General features: G+C 41.6%; 2 protein-coding genes across 2 annotated transcripts in view; both read left to right on the top strand.

Annotated features, from left to right (window-relative positions):
* kalrna (kalirin RhoGEF kinase a) overlaps positions 1–8,328 on the top strand; it is a gene marked incomplete at its 5' end in the record, with an annotated part of 142,423 nt that extends 134,095 nt beyond the window's left edge. Inside the window, 11 exon segments of the mRNA XM_083681564.1 lie at positions 528–660; positions 2,160–2,222; positions 3,292–3,319; positions 3,493–3,655; positions 4,064–4,185; positions 4,337–4,468; positions 4,702–4,866; positions 4,951–5,029; positions 5,161–5,361; positions 5,812–5,950; positions 6,123–8,328. Of these exon segments, the coding sequence (XP_083537690.1) occupies positions 528–660; positions 2,160–2,222; positions 3,292–3,319; positions 3,493–3,655; positions 4,064–4,185; positions 4,337–4,468; positions 4,702–4,866; positions 4,951–5,029; positions 5,161–5,361; positions 5,812–5,950; positions 6,123–6,668 (1,771 nt within the window). The 3' untranslated portion in view covers positions 6,669–8,328.
* A 2,350-nt stretch (positions 8,329–10,678) lies between these two features.
* On the top strand, positions 10,679–16,132 carry LOC310813625 (sodium-dependent neutral amino acid transporter B(0)AT1-like; the record flags this gene model as incomplete). Its single annotated transcript, XM_083682684.1, has 12 exons — positions 10,679–10,877; positions 12,669–12,809; positions 12,906–13,043; positions 13,423–13,604; positions 13,736–13,846; positions 13,958–14,070; positions 14,164–14,292; positions 14,558–14,714; positions 14,822–15,026; positions 15,231–15,390; positions 15,597–15,759; positions 15,920–16,132. The coding sequence occupies 12 exons, from the start codon at positions 10,679–10,681 to the stop codon at positions 16,130–16,132; spliced, it is 1,911 nt and encodes a 636-aa protein (XP_083538810.1).
* Between the last annotated feature and the right edge of the window lie 711 nt (positions 16,133–16,843).

The raw sequence follows: 16,843 nt of genomic DNA, 5'->3' as shown, positions 1-16,843 counted from the left end.
ATTTCAACAGGCACACTGGTTTATGCACTTTATATATGATTTATGATTCTGTTTATTTTCACCGGTTTTGTTGATGTAGTTTGATGAAGTAGACTATTTGTTTTATTTTTCTACTAACCACACTGGTCCGCAACAAAAGTAGTTTGTGTACAAAGCAGCGTCTTTGAAAATCAAATAGCAATGTAGGTCCTTAAATGTTGAGTCCTCATCTATCCAACTAGAGACTTAAGCTGCTTTGACACAAACAGTCTGTCCACTATGGTGTAAGAATATCATGGTATAGTAACATATGAAGTGGTCGAGGTTTTAACCCTGCTTGTGTGTCTGATGGTCTGAATAATACACAATGATACAAACATTACTTTTTGAGTTTCTCTTTGAAATTTCTGCTCTAGGGGAGGTACATTTCTATCGCTTTCTTTCTCTCTCTTTTTTTTATCAATAAAGTTTGCTAGCTTCACTCTATCCCTCTGCACCTCCCCCCTGTGTAAGCCTGGATTTGATCCGTCAATTTCTTGGTACAACAGGAAATCTCTTTCATGGAATACCCTGCGCTCGAGAAAGCGGGCAGAGAAGGATAGCAGTGTGGGCAAAGGTGATGCCAAGGTTGAGAATGGCCTCCGTAAACCCAAGGAGATTCTCAGCAGCACCAAGGTCAAAGTGAGTAAGCGGGCAGAGGGCGGAGAGTGATGTGCCCCCCTGCCACTCTCACGTGTGCCAACCAACCACTGAACACCGAAACACAGAGATAATCGCCTCTAACTGCACTACTCACTGTGTTTGGTTTGTCTCCCTATGCATGTCACTAATTGAAAGCGTTGTCCGCCAACTGGTTGTTAGTGATATTTGTGGTAACTTTGGTTTTCCTCCTTCAATAGTTTTGGTTAATCTAACTACTGTGTATTTTAGTTGCAATGAGTTCCCTTTTTTATTTAACCTTTACTAATCCATGTTAGTCTCATTGAGATAAACACTTGCTTAAATAGAAAACATCATACAACCACATACAGAACAATAATACATCATTCTATCAATATGTGGATATGTCCTTGTCTGAAGCCCATCAAGCTGTTCCTCCACAAGGAAAAACATGGCTTTAAGTCTTATTCACACGGGTTTACTAGTATACAGCTGCTCACTACAGTTGTAGAGTTCTGAATCTTGATGGTTATAAAGATCCAGAAGCCGATATGGATCATCAGTATACTGGAATCATAAGGTGTGCTGTTTTGATCGAACAGCTCAGTATTGATGATCCAACCATGGTATAGTGCAAGTGAAACACTGTGTTGACCTTTAGTAACCAACAGGTGAAGGTTGCAGGCACATTTTCATGTACAAAACCCACAAACACTGATCTCACAATACATACTGTAGCCTCATGTAATAATAAGATTCAGCAAAATCCACTTTTCTTATCAGTTCCATTTTTGCTATGCTGACCCATCTATTATTTTAAGCATGTCATAGTTCACCGTGTTCTGTCATTTGTCATATATGAAAGTTAGAAAATTATCATTTCAGTTTGGTTTGAGTTGGTTTGTGTACAGTTTGTTTTACTTGTTCAACTTCACTACCCATACACCGTCACTACATCCCATATACACAAGATGCTCAAACATTAAAATGTTATAATGTTCCGTGTCATTTGTTTCGTCTGAACCGTGTTGTGTTAGATTGTGCTGTTTCAGATGTCAACTCTTATCATTTCAATTAATGGCCTCCTTTTTCCAGTTCATACTGTATATCCATATTGATGCACCAGACTCACTGGTTACCAAGCAACAGGTCTTTTCAAATTCCCAGTAGTTACCTCAAAGCTTTTCCACTAGGGCTGATTCTCTTCAGTCTTTATAATTAGACCTAACCTTAATTCACACTATAAAGGCCAAACAAAGCTGACCCAAGCTGAGCTGTACTAGGCTGGCCTAGTTACGCATTCACCATAGTTGCTGGAAATGACAATGTGAGAGGGAAGTATCCAACCAGCACAGTATGGTTCGGCTTGGCCCTGTACGGTGTAAAGCCCCCCTACCTGTAAGTCTCACCAAAGTTCTGTACACACAACGCTCTACACACCACCCTGACCATGAGGCCAGCCTGGGGACTATGATGCCTTTGTAACCTCTAATTGTACTTTCTCTCATCCCACACTGCAGGAGTCTCACAGCTCAGAGGAGTCAGATTGTGATGATGAACTAGACCCCAAAACTGGCATGGAGGTAGTAGTCAACTGCACAACGATTGTCATGCATGCTGCCCATTTGAGTCTTCTGCCCAGTTCAGTTTCAGTAGCCAAGCCTGCACTATGTGAAGAGGAGGGGGGGGGGGGAATTACAGGCTTTGGTCCTGAGTAGGAACAAGCTGGGCAGTGTTCAGTCCTGCTCCTTATCCAATAGCATGTCAGGTATCGCTCTCAGTGAAGCAATGGAACATGTTGTAAACACCCTCTTTAATAGCCACTGTTAGCTCACCATAATGACATCATCAGGTAAGCAACTTGGAAGATCTGTGTCATCTCCTACAAAAACTGCTCCAACTCCCCCCCCCCCCCCCCATGCCGGTTGTTGTTATGGTAACAACGGCTAACTTGGACAGACTTGACCTCACTTTGTATCTTTGTTAGTTAGACCGACCTGTTGGTCTGAATTTTGTCTGAAAAATGTTCACCCAAATCTGCCATGGTTTTGCCTCAAGCACATGATTGGGTGGATCTTTTCTTTTTATAGCGATACCTGTTAGGTTTCTATTTAATAGACCATGCAAGTAATACACGTCATTCAGGTTGACAAATCCCTAAACCAGTGGAGGTGATATGAAATGTCTTCTCCTTGTAACACTTAGGTCTGATCTCAAACGTCCTCACATCAATCTCAGGGTCTGTCTTCTGTTGTAAAGCAGTGTTACTGCCACCTTGTGGTCCATACATTCCTTCACAGGAATGGTTTGGGTTATGAATGTGACAATGCCACTCACACACCTAGAAGCATGTTACCTTTGACCTCCTGTTTCTTTTTGTTCCCCTGGTGCTTGTGTCCCATGTCAAACGTCTTATCAATTGTGTTTAAATTAATACAATTATCTATTAAGGTATTTGATGCCTAAAAGTCTATTGTCTAGAATAACTGGTAAACAATGCACTGGGCTAGTAGGTGTTTCACATAATGTGTAAATATGCAGTGTACTATGACACATACATCTTTGGGATATGTATTAACACTTTTCCTTTTGAATAAGCATAAGAATCTGAGCTCATTCATGTTGCCTAAAATCCATACATTTCCTTTGCAGTTACTGAATCCCAATTTCATACAAGAAGGTAAGATAAACAAACATAGCATGGAAATTAAACCACTCAACCAGTAAAACATAACATGAACAATAACACTTAATTCCTGATATTTTATATAAGCATATGAGAACAAATTATAGTTTATTTATGAATAAGCTAAGTGATCCGTAGCTGACAGCGCTCTGTATGACTTTGTTTAGTGGCTCCTGAGTTCCTTATCCCACTAGCTGATGTGACGTGTGCGTTTGGGGAGACTGTAGTCTTATGCTGCAAAGTCTGTGGACGGCCGAAGCCCAACATCACTTTGAAAGGACCGGATCAGAACCCAGTTGTCAACAACAGTCGCTTCACTATTAACATTCGGTAAATGGAATATCAGCTCTCTGGTTACAGAACAGTGTGCCCAAAGGATTTGAGCTACATCAAATGCTCGTATAGTGACCATGACTTAAGATGGCGCTCATTAACTTGGATGATTAAAAAAGAAGTCTGAGATAATTGCTAAACCTACTAGTGTTCTGCCAGAGGACTAACATGAACTTTACATCAACTTCAGAGAAGCAATCAGCTAAAGCAACAATGTTTCAGATTGACACATATCTTTGGGAATATATGTATATACTTACATACAGTATACATTAAGTATTGTATATGTCATTATTATGAAAATGTCGGAATTGAATCAGTGGTCCTTTTTCCAGTATAAGTTTCAAGTTATATATTCAGCAAATGGTCCAACCAGTCATCTGCTCTTCTGTTCCCTGTCTTCAGGGATACAGGGGACATTCTGTTGAAGATCTGTAACCTGATGCCTCAGGACACTGGTATCTACACCTGTGTGGCCATCAACGACCATGGCACCGCCTCCTCCTCCGCCTCCATCAAAGTACAAGGTAAGAAGGAGGGAGAGGAGGGGGTTGATGCTGAGTTGTGTTGGGCTGATGTTCCGTTGGGCTGATGTTCTGTTGTATTGGGCTGATGTTGACTTGTGTTGGGCTGATGTTGACTTGTGTTGGACTGATGTTGACTTGTATCTGTGGGCAGGTATCCCAGCAGCACCTGCAAGGCCTGTGGCCCAGGAGGCCAGCAGCACGGCAGTGATTGTCCACTGGCTCCCCCCGGCCAGCTCACCCAACTGTGCCGTGTCCAGCTACACAGTAGAGTACAGACAGGAAGGTAGGCCCACCTCTCTTGCTGTGCATACCACAAAACAACACCTGTGGCCTTTATGCCTGTGGCCACATTGACATATTTTATATAGAGCTGACACGAGTCCCTGTTTTACATGACAGAGAAGCATGTCTGTTCTACATGATATATTTATATCTGAATGTACAGTGACTTTGCAATTCTCTGAAAGCAACCCTGTCTGTTGTTCTCCATTCTACTTCCTGGTTCTCCTCCTGCAGACTCTCTGGTATGGCAGCAGTCAGTGGTCTCCACAGCAGACGTGTGTGTGAAGATTGAGGATCTCATTCCTGGTGGGCACTATCAGTTCCGGGTCAGTGCCAGTAACCCCTGGGGGGTCAGTCCTCCCAGTGAACCCTCCAACATGGTGACCCTGCCCAGTGAGTGTATAACAATGAACTTGTGAGAATATCATGGTAACAACATCATTTTGACTGATTCAATGAATTCAATTTGTTTTCTATTTTCAGCTTCTATGTATGATGGAACTGGCATTCAATGGAAAGACAACTTTGAAACTACTTTCTCAGAAATTTGTGAGATTGGACGGTAAAGTGCTTTTATTCTGAACTCAACAAACGGCCACATGTAAAACTGTACTAAAATCATAATGCCCCCCCCACCCCACTCAGAAGCTATTCACACTCTCCTCCCCCCCTCCGCCCCTCTTCTTTCTCCAGGGGCAGGTTCTCTGTAGTGAGGAAGTGTCTGAACAAGGCTGCTAAGAAGGAGGTGGCAGTGAAGTACGTCAGTAAGAAGATGCAGAAGAAGGAGCAGGTGGCCCATGAGGCAGACATCCTCCGTCATGTCCAGCACCCTCAGCTGGTGGCTCTGTGTGACACCTACGAGTCACCTTCCTCCCTTATGCTTGTCCTAGATCTGTAAGGAACCTTACAATACAATACAATAACTTCATATTTATTTTGTGCAGTGGTACAAACAAGTGTCAGCAGTATCCACGCAACCTTCTGCAGTGGACAAGGTTGATAATGGTATCTGTATTTGAAAAGCACTTCATACGTTACCTTCACACTGCTAATTTATTATAACCTTTATACAAGACATCAGGGTCAAATACATACATGCACCTTGTGGACTGTTCCATTGGTTCCATTGTACCAGGCAAACTAAATCAAGCACACTGAAGTATTTGATAGTGTTTGGCATGTATTTTGACCCAAGTCGGCTAAATACTCTTGGCTTGGTTTATGAACAGAGTGTGGCTGAATCAGAGCCACATCTATAGTATACATGACTCGAGTGGTCTGAATGTATTTTTGTTTGTTTGTTTCTCTGTCTGATTGTTTGTGTGTTGTGTCCTCTCTTTCCAGGCTGGAGGATGGTAGGCTCCTGGACTACCTGGTGGCCCATGATGAGTTGATGGAGGAGAAGGTGGCGTTCTTCCTGAAGGACACCTTAGAGGCTCTCCAGCACCTCCACACCTGCAGAGTGGCCCACCTGGACTTAAAGGTGATCGCAAAACAAATGGATGCCTCCAATTAAACATGGGGGTCCAGATCCAGATCTGTAGTGCTTTAGCCAAAATCATTTCAGCCCCAATTTAGCAAAAAAAATTACCATTAACCCTCACCCCAATTAGACCTATGTTCTATAACACGTTCCACCCCTTGTGTGTCCCCAGCCTGAGAACCTCCTGGTGGATCTACACGTGCCTGTCCCCTGTGTCAAGCTCATTGACTTTGGAGACGCTGTCCAGTTGTCCAGTCATCGTTACATCCACCTCCTCCTGGGGAACCCTGAGTTTGCGGCCCCGGAGATGATCCAGGGGACTCCTGTGTCCTACACCACGGACGTGTGGAGCGCAGGGGTCCTGGCCTACGTCATGCTCAGCGGCGTCTCCCCCTTCCTGGACGAGAGTCTGGAGGAGACCTGCGTCAACATCTGCAAGCTGGACTTCTGCTTCCCCGAGGAGTACTTCCAGGGGGTCAGCCAGGCAGCCAGGGACTTCATCACCTCCACCCTGCAGCAGGACCCCCGTAAACGGCCCAGCTCCACTTCCTGTCTGCAGCACCCCTGGGTGGGCGCACACAGCGGGGACTACTCCAAAACGCCGCTGGACACAGGCCGTCTGGCTTCGTTCATAGACAGGAGGAGACAGCTGCATGACGTGCGCCCAGTCACTAACATCAAGGGACTGGTGACCAGCAGTATGGGACACACACTATGAAAACACGGTCTGGTCGGATGGAACAGCCCTAATAATGGAGACTAGCCATGTTAGGGCAAAAACATGCTGTAACAGGCCCCCCCAAAAAATCCAATACACCCCTTGGTATCAGACAGCTACAACATGCTTCAGAACTCTACTACTCTCATTGTGTCCATGTATTGTAAATGCAAACATTTTCAAAATCATCCTCAGAGATAATTAGGTATCCGAGAAAGATCTATGAAAGTTAGTATAACTGTTGAATGTAATTTATTGTAGAATGTGGTCCACCATTGATTAAGTGCTACTGTATGTGAAGACAAATTCCGCATTGGTCACTTATTATTAGAATATGCATCAAGTATGCATTTGTAGATATAGTATAACAGCTATTTTTCCAATGGTACAGTTTGAGATTTGAATGAAAGATGATCTAACATGATTGATGTGTCACCACCTCATCATTATGCTGTACAGTAGCCTGTGGATTCATATCTTTACTCACAGCAACATCATGTCCATCATGGAAGTCTGTCTATGGTAACTTATAATTTCCAACTCCATGATCATTTCAAATGTGTTTTTTGTTGGTTCACTTTAGGGATGTTTCATATGTTTCAGTATGATTTGTATTACGTTCCTGTGTTGAGTGGATGCATTACTGTATGGAATGAAAGTCAAAATCACAAGACGAGTTGAATTGTTTACAAACAATCTGGAGTCTCCACAGCAGATACTATGTAGGTCTATAAGTGTCTAGTATGAGTATTTCTGGCGACCGGCCATTTTACTCAATGTGGTTGTTTACGTGTGCCACGAGCACTCAGAGTCTATGTCTAGTGCACTGGATCATGGCTAAACACTTGAGTGAAAATACTCTATCGCTAATCACAGTAGTCAAGGATATCAAAATGCCAGGCCTTTTAGGGACATTGTTTAAGGTCATTCAAGCTTCCTTTACATTTTTGTGAAGCTTTTGAAAGGTTGTTTACACTTTATAAAGTGCAAACATTCTATTAGTCGGGAAACATTTTTGCTTTACAACTGTTTTGTCTCAAGATTGTTCTGGGCTTTAACCAAACACTGATAGTTAGCAATGCTGAAGCCTGAAAGTCTTCCATTTAGTATGTGTGGTCAATGGTCAACGACCCCTCTCTAATGATGATTGACAGGAATTGTCTTTGTGTCATTGAATGGGTTCAGTGACCCATCATGAATCTCTTGTGTTTAATTCTAGCCTGGGATAGTCCTAGAACATTATTGTAGTAGTTGATGTATCTCACAAAGAAAGTATTTTCTTGAAACGTGAAGAATGAATTTCAGAATCCACAGTGTTCCACTATCCCTCTAACTGCATGGAATGGCGACTCATGATGAACTTGCTGACTCATCCTTGCTCATCTAAGTTTGTGTACATTATCTAACATAACAGAGACCAGATAGTAGCCTATGACTTGGTTCAGTGTTTCAAGTCTACTGAGTTCAGCAACTGCTGGCTTGTCATCAGTTTTGCTTACAGTAACATTCACTACTTGAAGTGGTGTCCGTTGTAAAATGCTTATAATTCTATACAGTAGACCTATGCTTTGTTCATCCAAACCATGTATATTATTTCATGTGCTATAGCACATCACTGTAAAGTATCTGTGTAAATTATGCATAGCATATCAAGCATATTTCTTACATCATAGACTATGGGCTGTTTGTTTGTTTGTTTACTGAATGTTTAATAAAAAAGTGCTTGTTTATAAAAAAATAAATAAAAAAAAAGCATTGGCTTATGTTTCCTCTTACTTATAATAGACACCCTGACTGACTACATTATAAAGGTAGTCACTGGGATATAATGTCATGCTAATGAAAACAGAGCAAGTTTCATCAAAGATATTGTAGTGAACAAGAGCGTCCACTCGTTTCACTGCCCTACAACATGAGATGGCAGAGCACATGCGCCAATCGTATTCAACTATATTTTCCTCCCTTCTCTGAAATGTCTTTGGTTGGGATTTTGATTTTTGATTTGGGATTTTTGCTCTGTCGTGACACACTCTATTCTTAATTCTGTTGCATCTGTTTTTGAAAGTCTCTGTCAGTGTTGGGTTTATTGTAGCTTAAACCTCCGTAAGAACGATACACATTTCCTCAAAGTTGAACAAAACTCTCCCAAGACCCTCAGGCATGTTTTGACTGACCTGACAGTGCTCTGGTCACTGCACAGGTGAATAATGTGATATACAATACTGTATTACTTTCACAGAACCATTTGTCTTCACATAGAGTACTCCAGGGAAATCCAAACCTGTGACTAGGAATTGTCATTCAGTTATTCTGTCGTTGGGTGAAGGCGCAGTGACCTGCTGTCCAGCCATTGCCTTGCATCGCATGCATAATGTGCATTTTGATACGTTGCCTTTGGCAAACTGTCTTGCACGCAAGATCCAGTATCTCTCTTTTTTTCCTCCCCTCCGTAGGTTGAGTTATTGACTGAAACCCTCCCTCTGGGTTATTTTAATCCAGTATTTTTCTTCTTCAAAGAGTTCTTCAGCAGTCAATTCACCTTATGTTTTTGCATTGGCAATGAATCTCTTTATCCAGGCCGTTCCGCTAACACTTTTTGCATTCAATGTACATCTCAAGTTTCATCACTGGTTCAGTGAGTGTGTCATTGGAGCCGAGCTGCACAGCGACCTGATAACTGGTCATAAGTTCTGTCCTCACCACTTCATGAGGCGACTATGTCCTCAGTCTTCTCTGACTGGTCAGGTGATATCAGAACCATTTTTGTACCTTTTGTAGGAAGATCAGCCGGATTGTTTTTTTCTACAATGTGTGACCATGACTCTGGGTCGGTCAGATATTGGATCTCCGTCATTCGGTTTGCAACAAACTGTTTCTGGGCAGAGCCGCAATCGTTTAATCAGTTTCCTAGCCTCGCTCCAATAACAGCTCCAGATGTGGCATCCTCGTGAGTGGGGCTACCATGGACTTGGATGTGACTAGGCTCGTAGGTATGCTACTGCGCTGTATATTGTATGTATTCATTAATTGGAATTGGCTACTTGGGATCTATAAACTTTCTGTGACAGAAACAATATGAAGCAATTCAGAAAGCATCAAATCATATTTATGAAGTAATTGTGAAACCGTCGACCAAAGGTGCCATCGCTGTATATTGCACGTCAATAAAGCAGTATACTGTATACCTGTGGAAGACCTTGGTTTATAATTGCATTATAAAGGAACACTGATAAGATTCTATTTAAGGCTTTTACTCCATACTCCACTAGTTGTTGTCTTTAAAAGTAAAGGTACATTTCATGCACAGTAATTGTAGGGGCAATTCAGGGCATGTCACCTTCCGAGTAAATCAACAGAGCGTTTTTATCCCTTGTTAACCCTTATGCTTGTTATCCCTATTAAAGCTTCCAAAAACACAACTCATCATTATTATACTAAACACAGACAGTACTGCTAGACAAATCTCAGTACTCTCTTGTTTGCTTGGGCTACATCCATCCATTCTTGGGGACAGTGTCTGTGGTGATACACCACATGACGCATTGGCCATTATCAAGCTGATGGCATCTTTTGCTTATTAAACCTGCTGACGAGACATAATATTCCACTAGCTCAGATGAACCCACAGATAAGTCCAGCCTAGGTGCTAAAGGTTATCAGCGCAGTTTCCGTTCCCCTTGAAAGAACAGACACTGGGTAAAGGACACATACAGTAGACACAACACACTCTGCATTTAACCAGTGACAGTGACAGAGAATCGGGACCTGATCCTGATCCTTGGTGTATGAAGACTTACTGTAGCCACTTGTCCATCTGTGACACGCTCTTTATGAAAACTAAAGCTAGAAACTGAGAAAGAGATCGAGAGAGAGAAAGAGATCGAGAGAGAGAGAGAGAGAGAGAGAGAGAGAGAGAGACACACACACACACACACACACACACACACACACACACACACACACACACACACACACACAGCAATCTAAACTTACCTAGAAAGCCAGCCACCATGAGACTGAAACTTCCCAACCCGGGTCTGGATGACCGGATCCCATCCCATCAGGAGCTGGAGAAGATGGAACATGAGGAAGTTGGAGACAGGCCCAAATGGGACAACAAAACCCAGTACATGCTGACCTGTGTGGGCTTCTGTGTGGGACTCGGCAATGTCTGGCGCTTCCCTTACCTGTGCCAAAGCCATGGAGGAGGTAGGGTTGGAAGATGTGGGGGGTCAGTTCTCTTTTGTACAGTTCCCTCTATGTTGTATACTGTTAATTATACAACATAATAAAATAAAATAATTATGTTGTATAATTAAAAGGTCTATGAACTACAACACAACCAATACTTTCTTGGAATAAAAATTCACCAAACTCAAGGTAGGATTGCATGAGCATGTATATTTGGAGTACAGAGATAGCAGGTGACTGTCTTGATTGAAGTTATTAGCTAATAGTCCTCATAGTTACAAAACTATTTGTCAAATTAACCTTTAAATCATAATGACAAATGTACTAAATAAATGGTTTAAAGAGAGATTATAGAATATAAACCACTTTATTTGATACAGACAATACTATATTTACAAACGTTAATTGTATAATAATTAATATAAACAATCACCATTATGTATAACTGCCGTGATTTCAATGTCACTGACCCATAGTGGAAAGTGAGGTGGCTTTTACAGTACCTTAACTGAGTAATTCAGATCAAGGTCAAACTTACACATGCTAAACCACAGGCCTGAGAGCACAGCAATCATGTTTAAGCAGCTGGGAGTTTAAATTCTGTACGCTCTGTTGGGTGTAGGTGGCATGACTAAGCTAAAATAGCTATCAGAGCAATAGCCCAATCGTTTTTTTTGTTGAGAAATCCAACATTTATTGAGTATACTTATCTCATTATGATTTAAAGGTTCATTTGACAAAGATAGTCAGTTAAGTACCTGACAGATGTAGCGTAAACTAGGGAAATCTACATTTTTGGGCAATAGACCCAGTATTTTCATTTCACAGGACTGCAAATTATGCATTGGAATCCTATAAAGAAATTCTAAGAACAACAAAACTGTCTAATAATTTTCAACATTAAGTTAAACTAGAGCTTTCTTTTCTAGCATGACCAAAATATATTATCACAGGAAAACTGCCACTATTTGCCACTTATGCTTATACAATACAATACTGTGACCACTTAGGAACTTAAAAAACACTGATAACAATTGTATAACAAAGTTATTAAATAGTGATTAGATTAGATTAGATTAGATTCAACTTTATTGTCATTGTGCAGAGTACAAGTACAGAGACAACGAAATGTAGTTAGCGTCTAACCAGAAGTGCAAAATAGCAGAAAGTGCAATGAACAGTATATACAGGTAGTGCAATATATGAGCAGTACGTAGTGCAGTATAGTACAAGTAGTGCAGTGTAAGCAGTATATGAGTAAGCAGTAGCATTATAAGAAGAATAAATAGGTTGCAGTATGAACAGTGTAGCAGCATATGAGCTGTATAGGTAATGCAGTCTAGCAGTATATATGTATTAACAGTAACATTAAGGTAGATAGCAGAATAAATATAAATATGGAATGCCGTATGAACAGTATAAACAGGTATGTACAGTATGTACAGATATGTGCAGTGTATTAACAGTAGTATTAAAGAAAATATAGGGATATGTGCATTATGAACAGATTATATAATATTATAACACTTCAGGTGGTGGATGATAATAACAGAAACAGAGCACAAAGCTTCTTAGATACTGAGTGGTTGGGGGTAAAGTTTAACTTAGTGTGTGAGATTAACGTAGACTGGAAACAAAATCAAACATTTGAAACATTTGCAATTGCAACTGTGGCAGAGGACAGTCCTAATGTAACTCATCCCCATTGTGACATCTTACTTTGCATCTATGTAGTGTGTCTGCATCTGCAAGACAAGCAGATGGTGCTACTGATGGCTCACCTCTATGTTATTCAAATCTGATGTTCAGGCGCGTTCATGATCCCATTCCTGATCCTGCTTGTTCTGGAGGGAATTCCACTGCTGCATCTTGAGTTTGCCATCGGTCAGCGCCTCAGGAAGGGCAGTGTGGGGGTATGGAGATCAATCAATCCTTACCTAACTGGTATAGGTGAGTGACATACTTCAGTATGATAATCTTCTCGGTAGAATTGATGCTTGTATAATTGGATGTAATGAATACATCGATTATATTTTTGTGAACTAGGTATTGCTTCCATGCTGGTCTCCTTCCTGGTTGGCATGTACTACAACACCATCATGGCCTGGATCATGTGGTACCTTTTCAACTCCTTCCAGAGCCCACTGCCTTGGAGTCAGTGTCCCCTCAATGATAACAAGACAGGTATGTCCATACATGCATTACAGGGTATTTTGTAGAACCTCCAAGAATGGGCAGTTAAGATGGTAACAGCAAGTTCATAATATAGCCAGAGTAGGCTAACTAACTAATACTCGCTTGCTAGCCAGAAAGATCACCTCAGCTACCCCATTGATGGATTTCTTGAGATAATGGCTCGTTTGACAGAATAGGCAAAGCAGATCGTCTCTCTCTCTATGAGTATTTCCTCAAAATCAAGTTGAATTTTAACTACTGGCAGCAGACATTCAGAAAATCGTGAGTTAATGAATCAGTCAAGGGTCAAGGGTTCCTTTAATAAGCAGCCACATATAATCCCATCTGGCAGCTCAAAGATGACTTGATGGTCTGTCACCCCCTGCAGGTCTGGTGTCAGAGTGTGCAGAGAGCACCACAGTGGATTACTTCTGGTACAGAGAGACACTGAACACCTCTACGGCCATAGATGAATCCGGGGGGCTACAGTGGTGGATGGTCCTAGTCCTGGTCTCGGCCTGGACTCTGCTCTATGTCTGCTGCATCAGGGGGATTGAGACCACTGGCAAGGTACAACTTTCATTAAGTGCCACTGAAGGTCAAATTCGAATAGTAAAATAAACGTTCTTGCTTGCTTATTGATTATGTTTACTAACATCTCTCTTTCTCCTCCACCCCCCTCCCCTCTCTCTCCCACACAGGCTGTGTACATCACTTCGACTCTGCCCTACTTGGTACTCACTATCTTCCTAATCAGAGGGTTGACTCTCAAAGGCTCTTTAAGTGGTGTCAAGTTCCTCTTCATACCTGATGTAAGCGCTGACTTTATGACTCCCCATTTAATGCGATAGTACCCATTGGCTATGATACTGATCTATGTAGACTGATCTTTATCTTGGTCTTTTTTTTTTTTTTTTCTCAAGGTGAACGAGTTGATGAACCCATCTACCTGGCTGGACGCAGGTGCTCAGGTGTTCTACTCCTTCTCCTTGGCTTTTGGGGGTCTCATCTCCTTCTCCAGCTACAACTCTGTGCAGTAAGTGACCGTATAAAGGACTAGGAAGACACACAAAAAAGTATGTTCTATTCATCTCTTTGAATGAGTAACTCCCTGATATTCTTTCTCTAGCAACAACTGTGAGCAAGACGCTGTGATCATCTCGATCATCAATGGGGCGACCTCAGTCTACTCTGCTACAGTGATCTACTCCATCATTGGCTTCAGGGCCACAGAGAAATATGACGACTGCATGGACGGGTGGGTTTCATGGGCCTCCCTCTAAATATGGTCATCATAAGGTAGACTGTACTAGGAAAATAGAGCAGGGTGCAAAAAAACATCATTGTACATTTTTCTCTGTGTAACCTAGTGTGATAGAAAATGTACGTTAGGGTTTCACAATTCACAACTGGAGGTTGGTCGAACATTGCATTACTATGATTTTAATAGCTCTTTTGGCTTGATCAAATGTTTTCAGTGGCTACTATCAGGTTAATAATGGCTTCCATATATCTCTTTCCAGTAACATCATGGCACTGCTGAATGCATTCGACCTTCCTGAGACCAGTATAAATGAGAGCAACTACGATGAAATGCTCATAAACCTCAACGGTACATCACCAGGTGTCATCGAGGAGCTGAATCTGAAAACCTGTGATTTGCACACTTTTCTTAGTCAGGTACTTAAATTAGAGTTATAAAAAAACAACAACAACAACAACAACAACAACAACATACGTCTGCTCAAAGCTTTACAAACACTAAAGGGGTTACTGTCTTCCTGTAGGGTGTGGAGGGAACTGGTCTGGCCTTCATCGTGTTCACGGAGGCTATCATCAAGATGCCCCTCTCTCCTGTATGGGCCATCCTCTTCTTCATCATGCTCTTCTGTCTGGGGCTGTCCACCATGTTTGGGAACATCGAAGGGGTGGTGGTGCCCCTGCAGGATCTCAACATCCTGCCTAAAAAGTGGCCGAAAGAAGTTTTGACTGGTAAGTCACAGTACATACAGTAGCAGAACCACATATATTGAAATGGTTTCAAACTGGGGTTAGGGTTAGGGTTCCATGGAATATCACAAACATGCCATCACCTTCAGGGTGGATCCACGAACGAAATTAAACACTCTTAGCCAGGTTGAGCTCCAAATAACCTTTATCTGTCTGCTGAAGTTGACAACTTGTTTTTTGTTTCAGGTCTGACATGCGCAATCTCCTTCACCGCTGCCCTCATATTTACACAGCGGTCCGGTAGTTACTGGCTGGCACTGTTTGACAGCTTTGCAGGATCCATCCCTCTCTTGGTCATCGCCTTCTGTGAAATGGTGTCTGTTGTTTACATCTACGGGGTAGACAGGTGTGTCCAGACCGGCAACACAATGGAAACAATGGCTACAGCCTCAATTATCAGAACTATAAAAAGCCAGAAGGCCACATTTTAGTCTCTCCATGGGCACAGAGGTAAAGGGAGAGGCTAATATGTATATGATATCTCTGGAGGCAGGTAGTGTGGTGCATTGTGGCACTCTGCTCAGCCACTTGACACTCTGCTCATTCCAACAGGTTTAACAAGGACATCGAGTTCATGATTGGCCACAAGCCCAACATCTTCTGGCAAGTCACATGGAGATTTGTCAGTCCACTGATCATGTTGGTCATCTTCATTTTCTACCTCGTCACACAGGTCAGCAGCTCGCTGACCTATCTTGTCTGGGACCAAGATGCGGTAAGCAAAACGAACATGTAGCTGGCAGGAGTTCTTTTAAGTTTCCATTATTCATGCTTAGCAGTTGTTTCCTAAAAGTAATATATATAAAAGGAAAATAATAGTTTAGAGACTTGTTCTGTTCATTCTGGACCAAATGTTCTGTTCAATTTCATTACAGGTTGAGTTCCCGACACTGGCAAAGCGTCCATACCCTAACTGGATCTATGTCATCATCTTCCTTTTGGCTGGTGTACCGAGCCTGGTTGTTCCGGGTTTCGCCATATTCAAACTCATCTGCAACCGCTGCTGCAAGAAGAACAACCACTACGGAGAAGACACAGTCAACTCTGTTTCTGCCAAAATACATATGAGTGAAAAAACAATAGACTAACCATCTTTTCCTTCAGTTCTCTTCCTGTGATTTCATTTTGTGATTCCAAGAGTGTCACAATAATTCCTCTCAATCTAATCACAAAGGATGAGGACACATGGACTGATTTTCAATGAATTCACATGTTCTGCTATCCTCCACAAAGACAGATTATGCATTATGCAAATTAAGTAGGAGAGAAACAAGTATTTATACAATTCATTAGGCCTATACACGAAATAAATATGATAAGGCAACACGACAGAGTTAAACTCCAGTTGTTTTATTTTGTACATGTGTATTTATTATACAGTTGTGTATGTGATTTGTATAAAGCAAATGATACAGAAAGTTAGTTTAAAATGATCATTTGAAGGTTGTATACAAATATGGATATTATGAAGACACATGGAATGTTTCGTTTTGTTAAACATTCTAACATACGTATAGTTGTATAGTTCTTGATATGATTTATGTCTTGTTATGTTGAATAAATATATGTCTATGTTAAAAAATGTGCTTATTTCATTGACTTACTGTTATGTCCAACAATGTTGTCATTCCTATTATTTTCAGCATTTACATCATTCGATCGATATCAAAAGGTGAGATGACTGCTGCTTTCGGCAATAATTAGGGCAGGCTTCTCTGTGTCAAAAGTTGAGCTGGTTAGTTAAATCTCCTACCGCTACAGCCAACTGCAGTAGCCCGACCGGCCGTGAGAGGTCACTG

The sequence above is a fragment of the Argentina silus genome (genome assembly GCF_951799395.1).
Source record: "Argentina silus genome assembly, chromosome: 12".
NCBI classification, from domain to species: domain Eukaryota; kingdom Metazoa; phylum Chordata; class Actinopteri; order Argentiniformes; family Argentinidae; genus Argentina; species Argentina silus.
The sequence above is the reverse complement of the archived record's forward strand: the minus strand, read 5'-3'. Positions and strand labels throughout refer to the sequence as shown.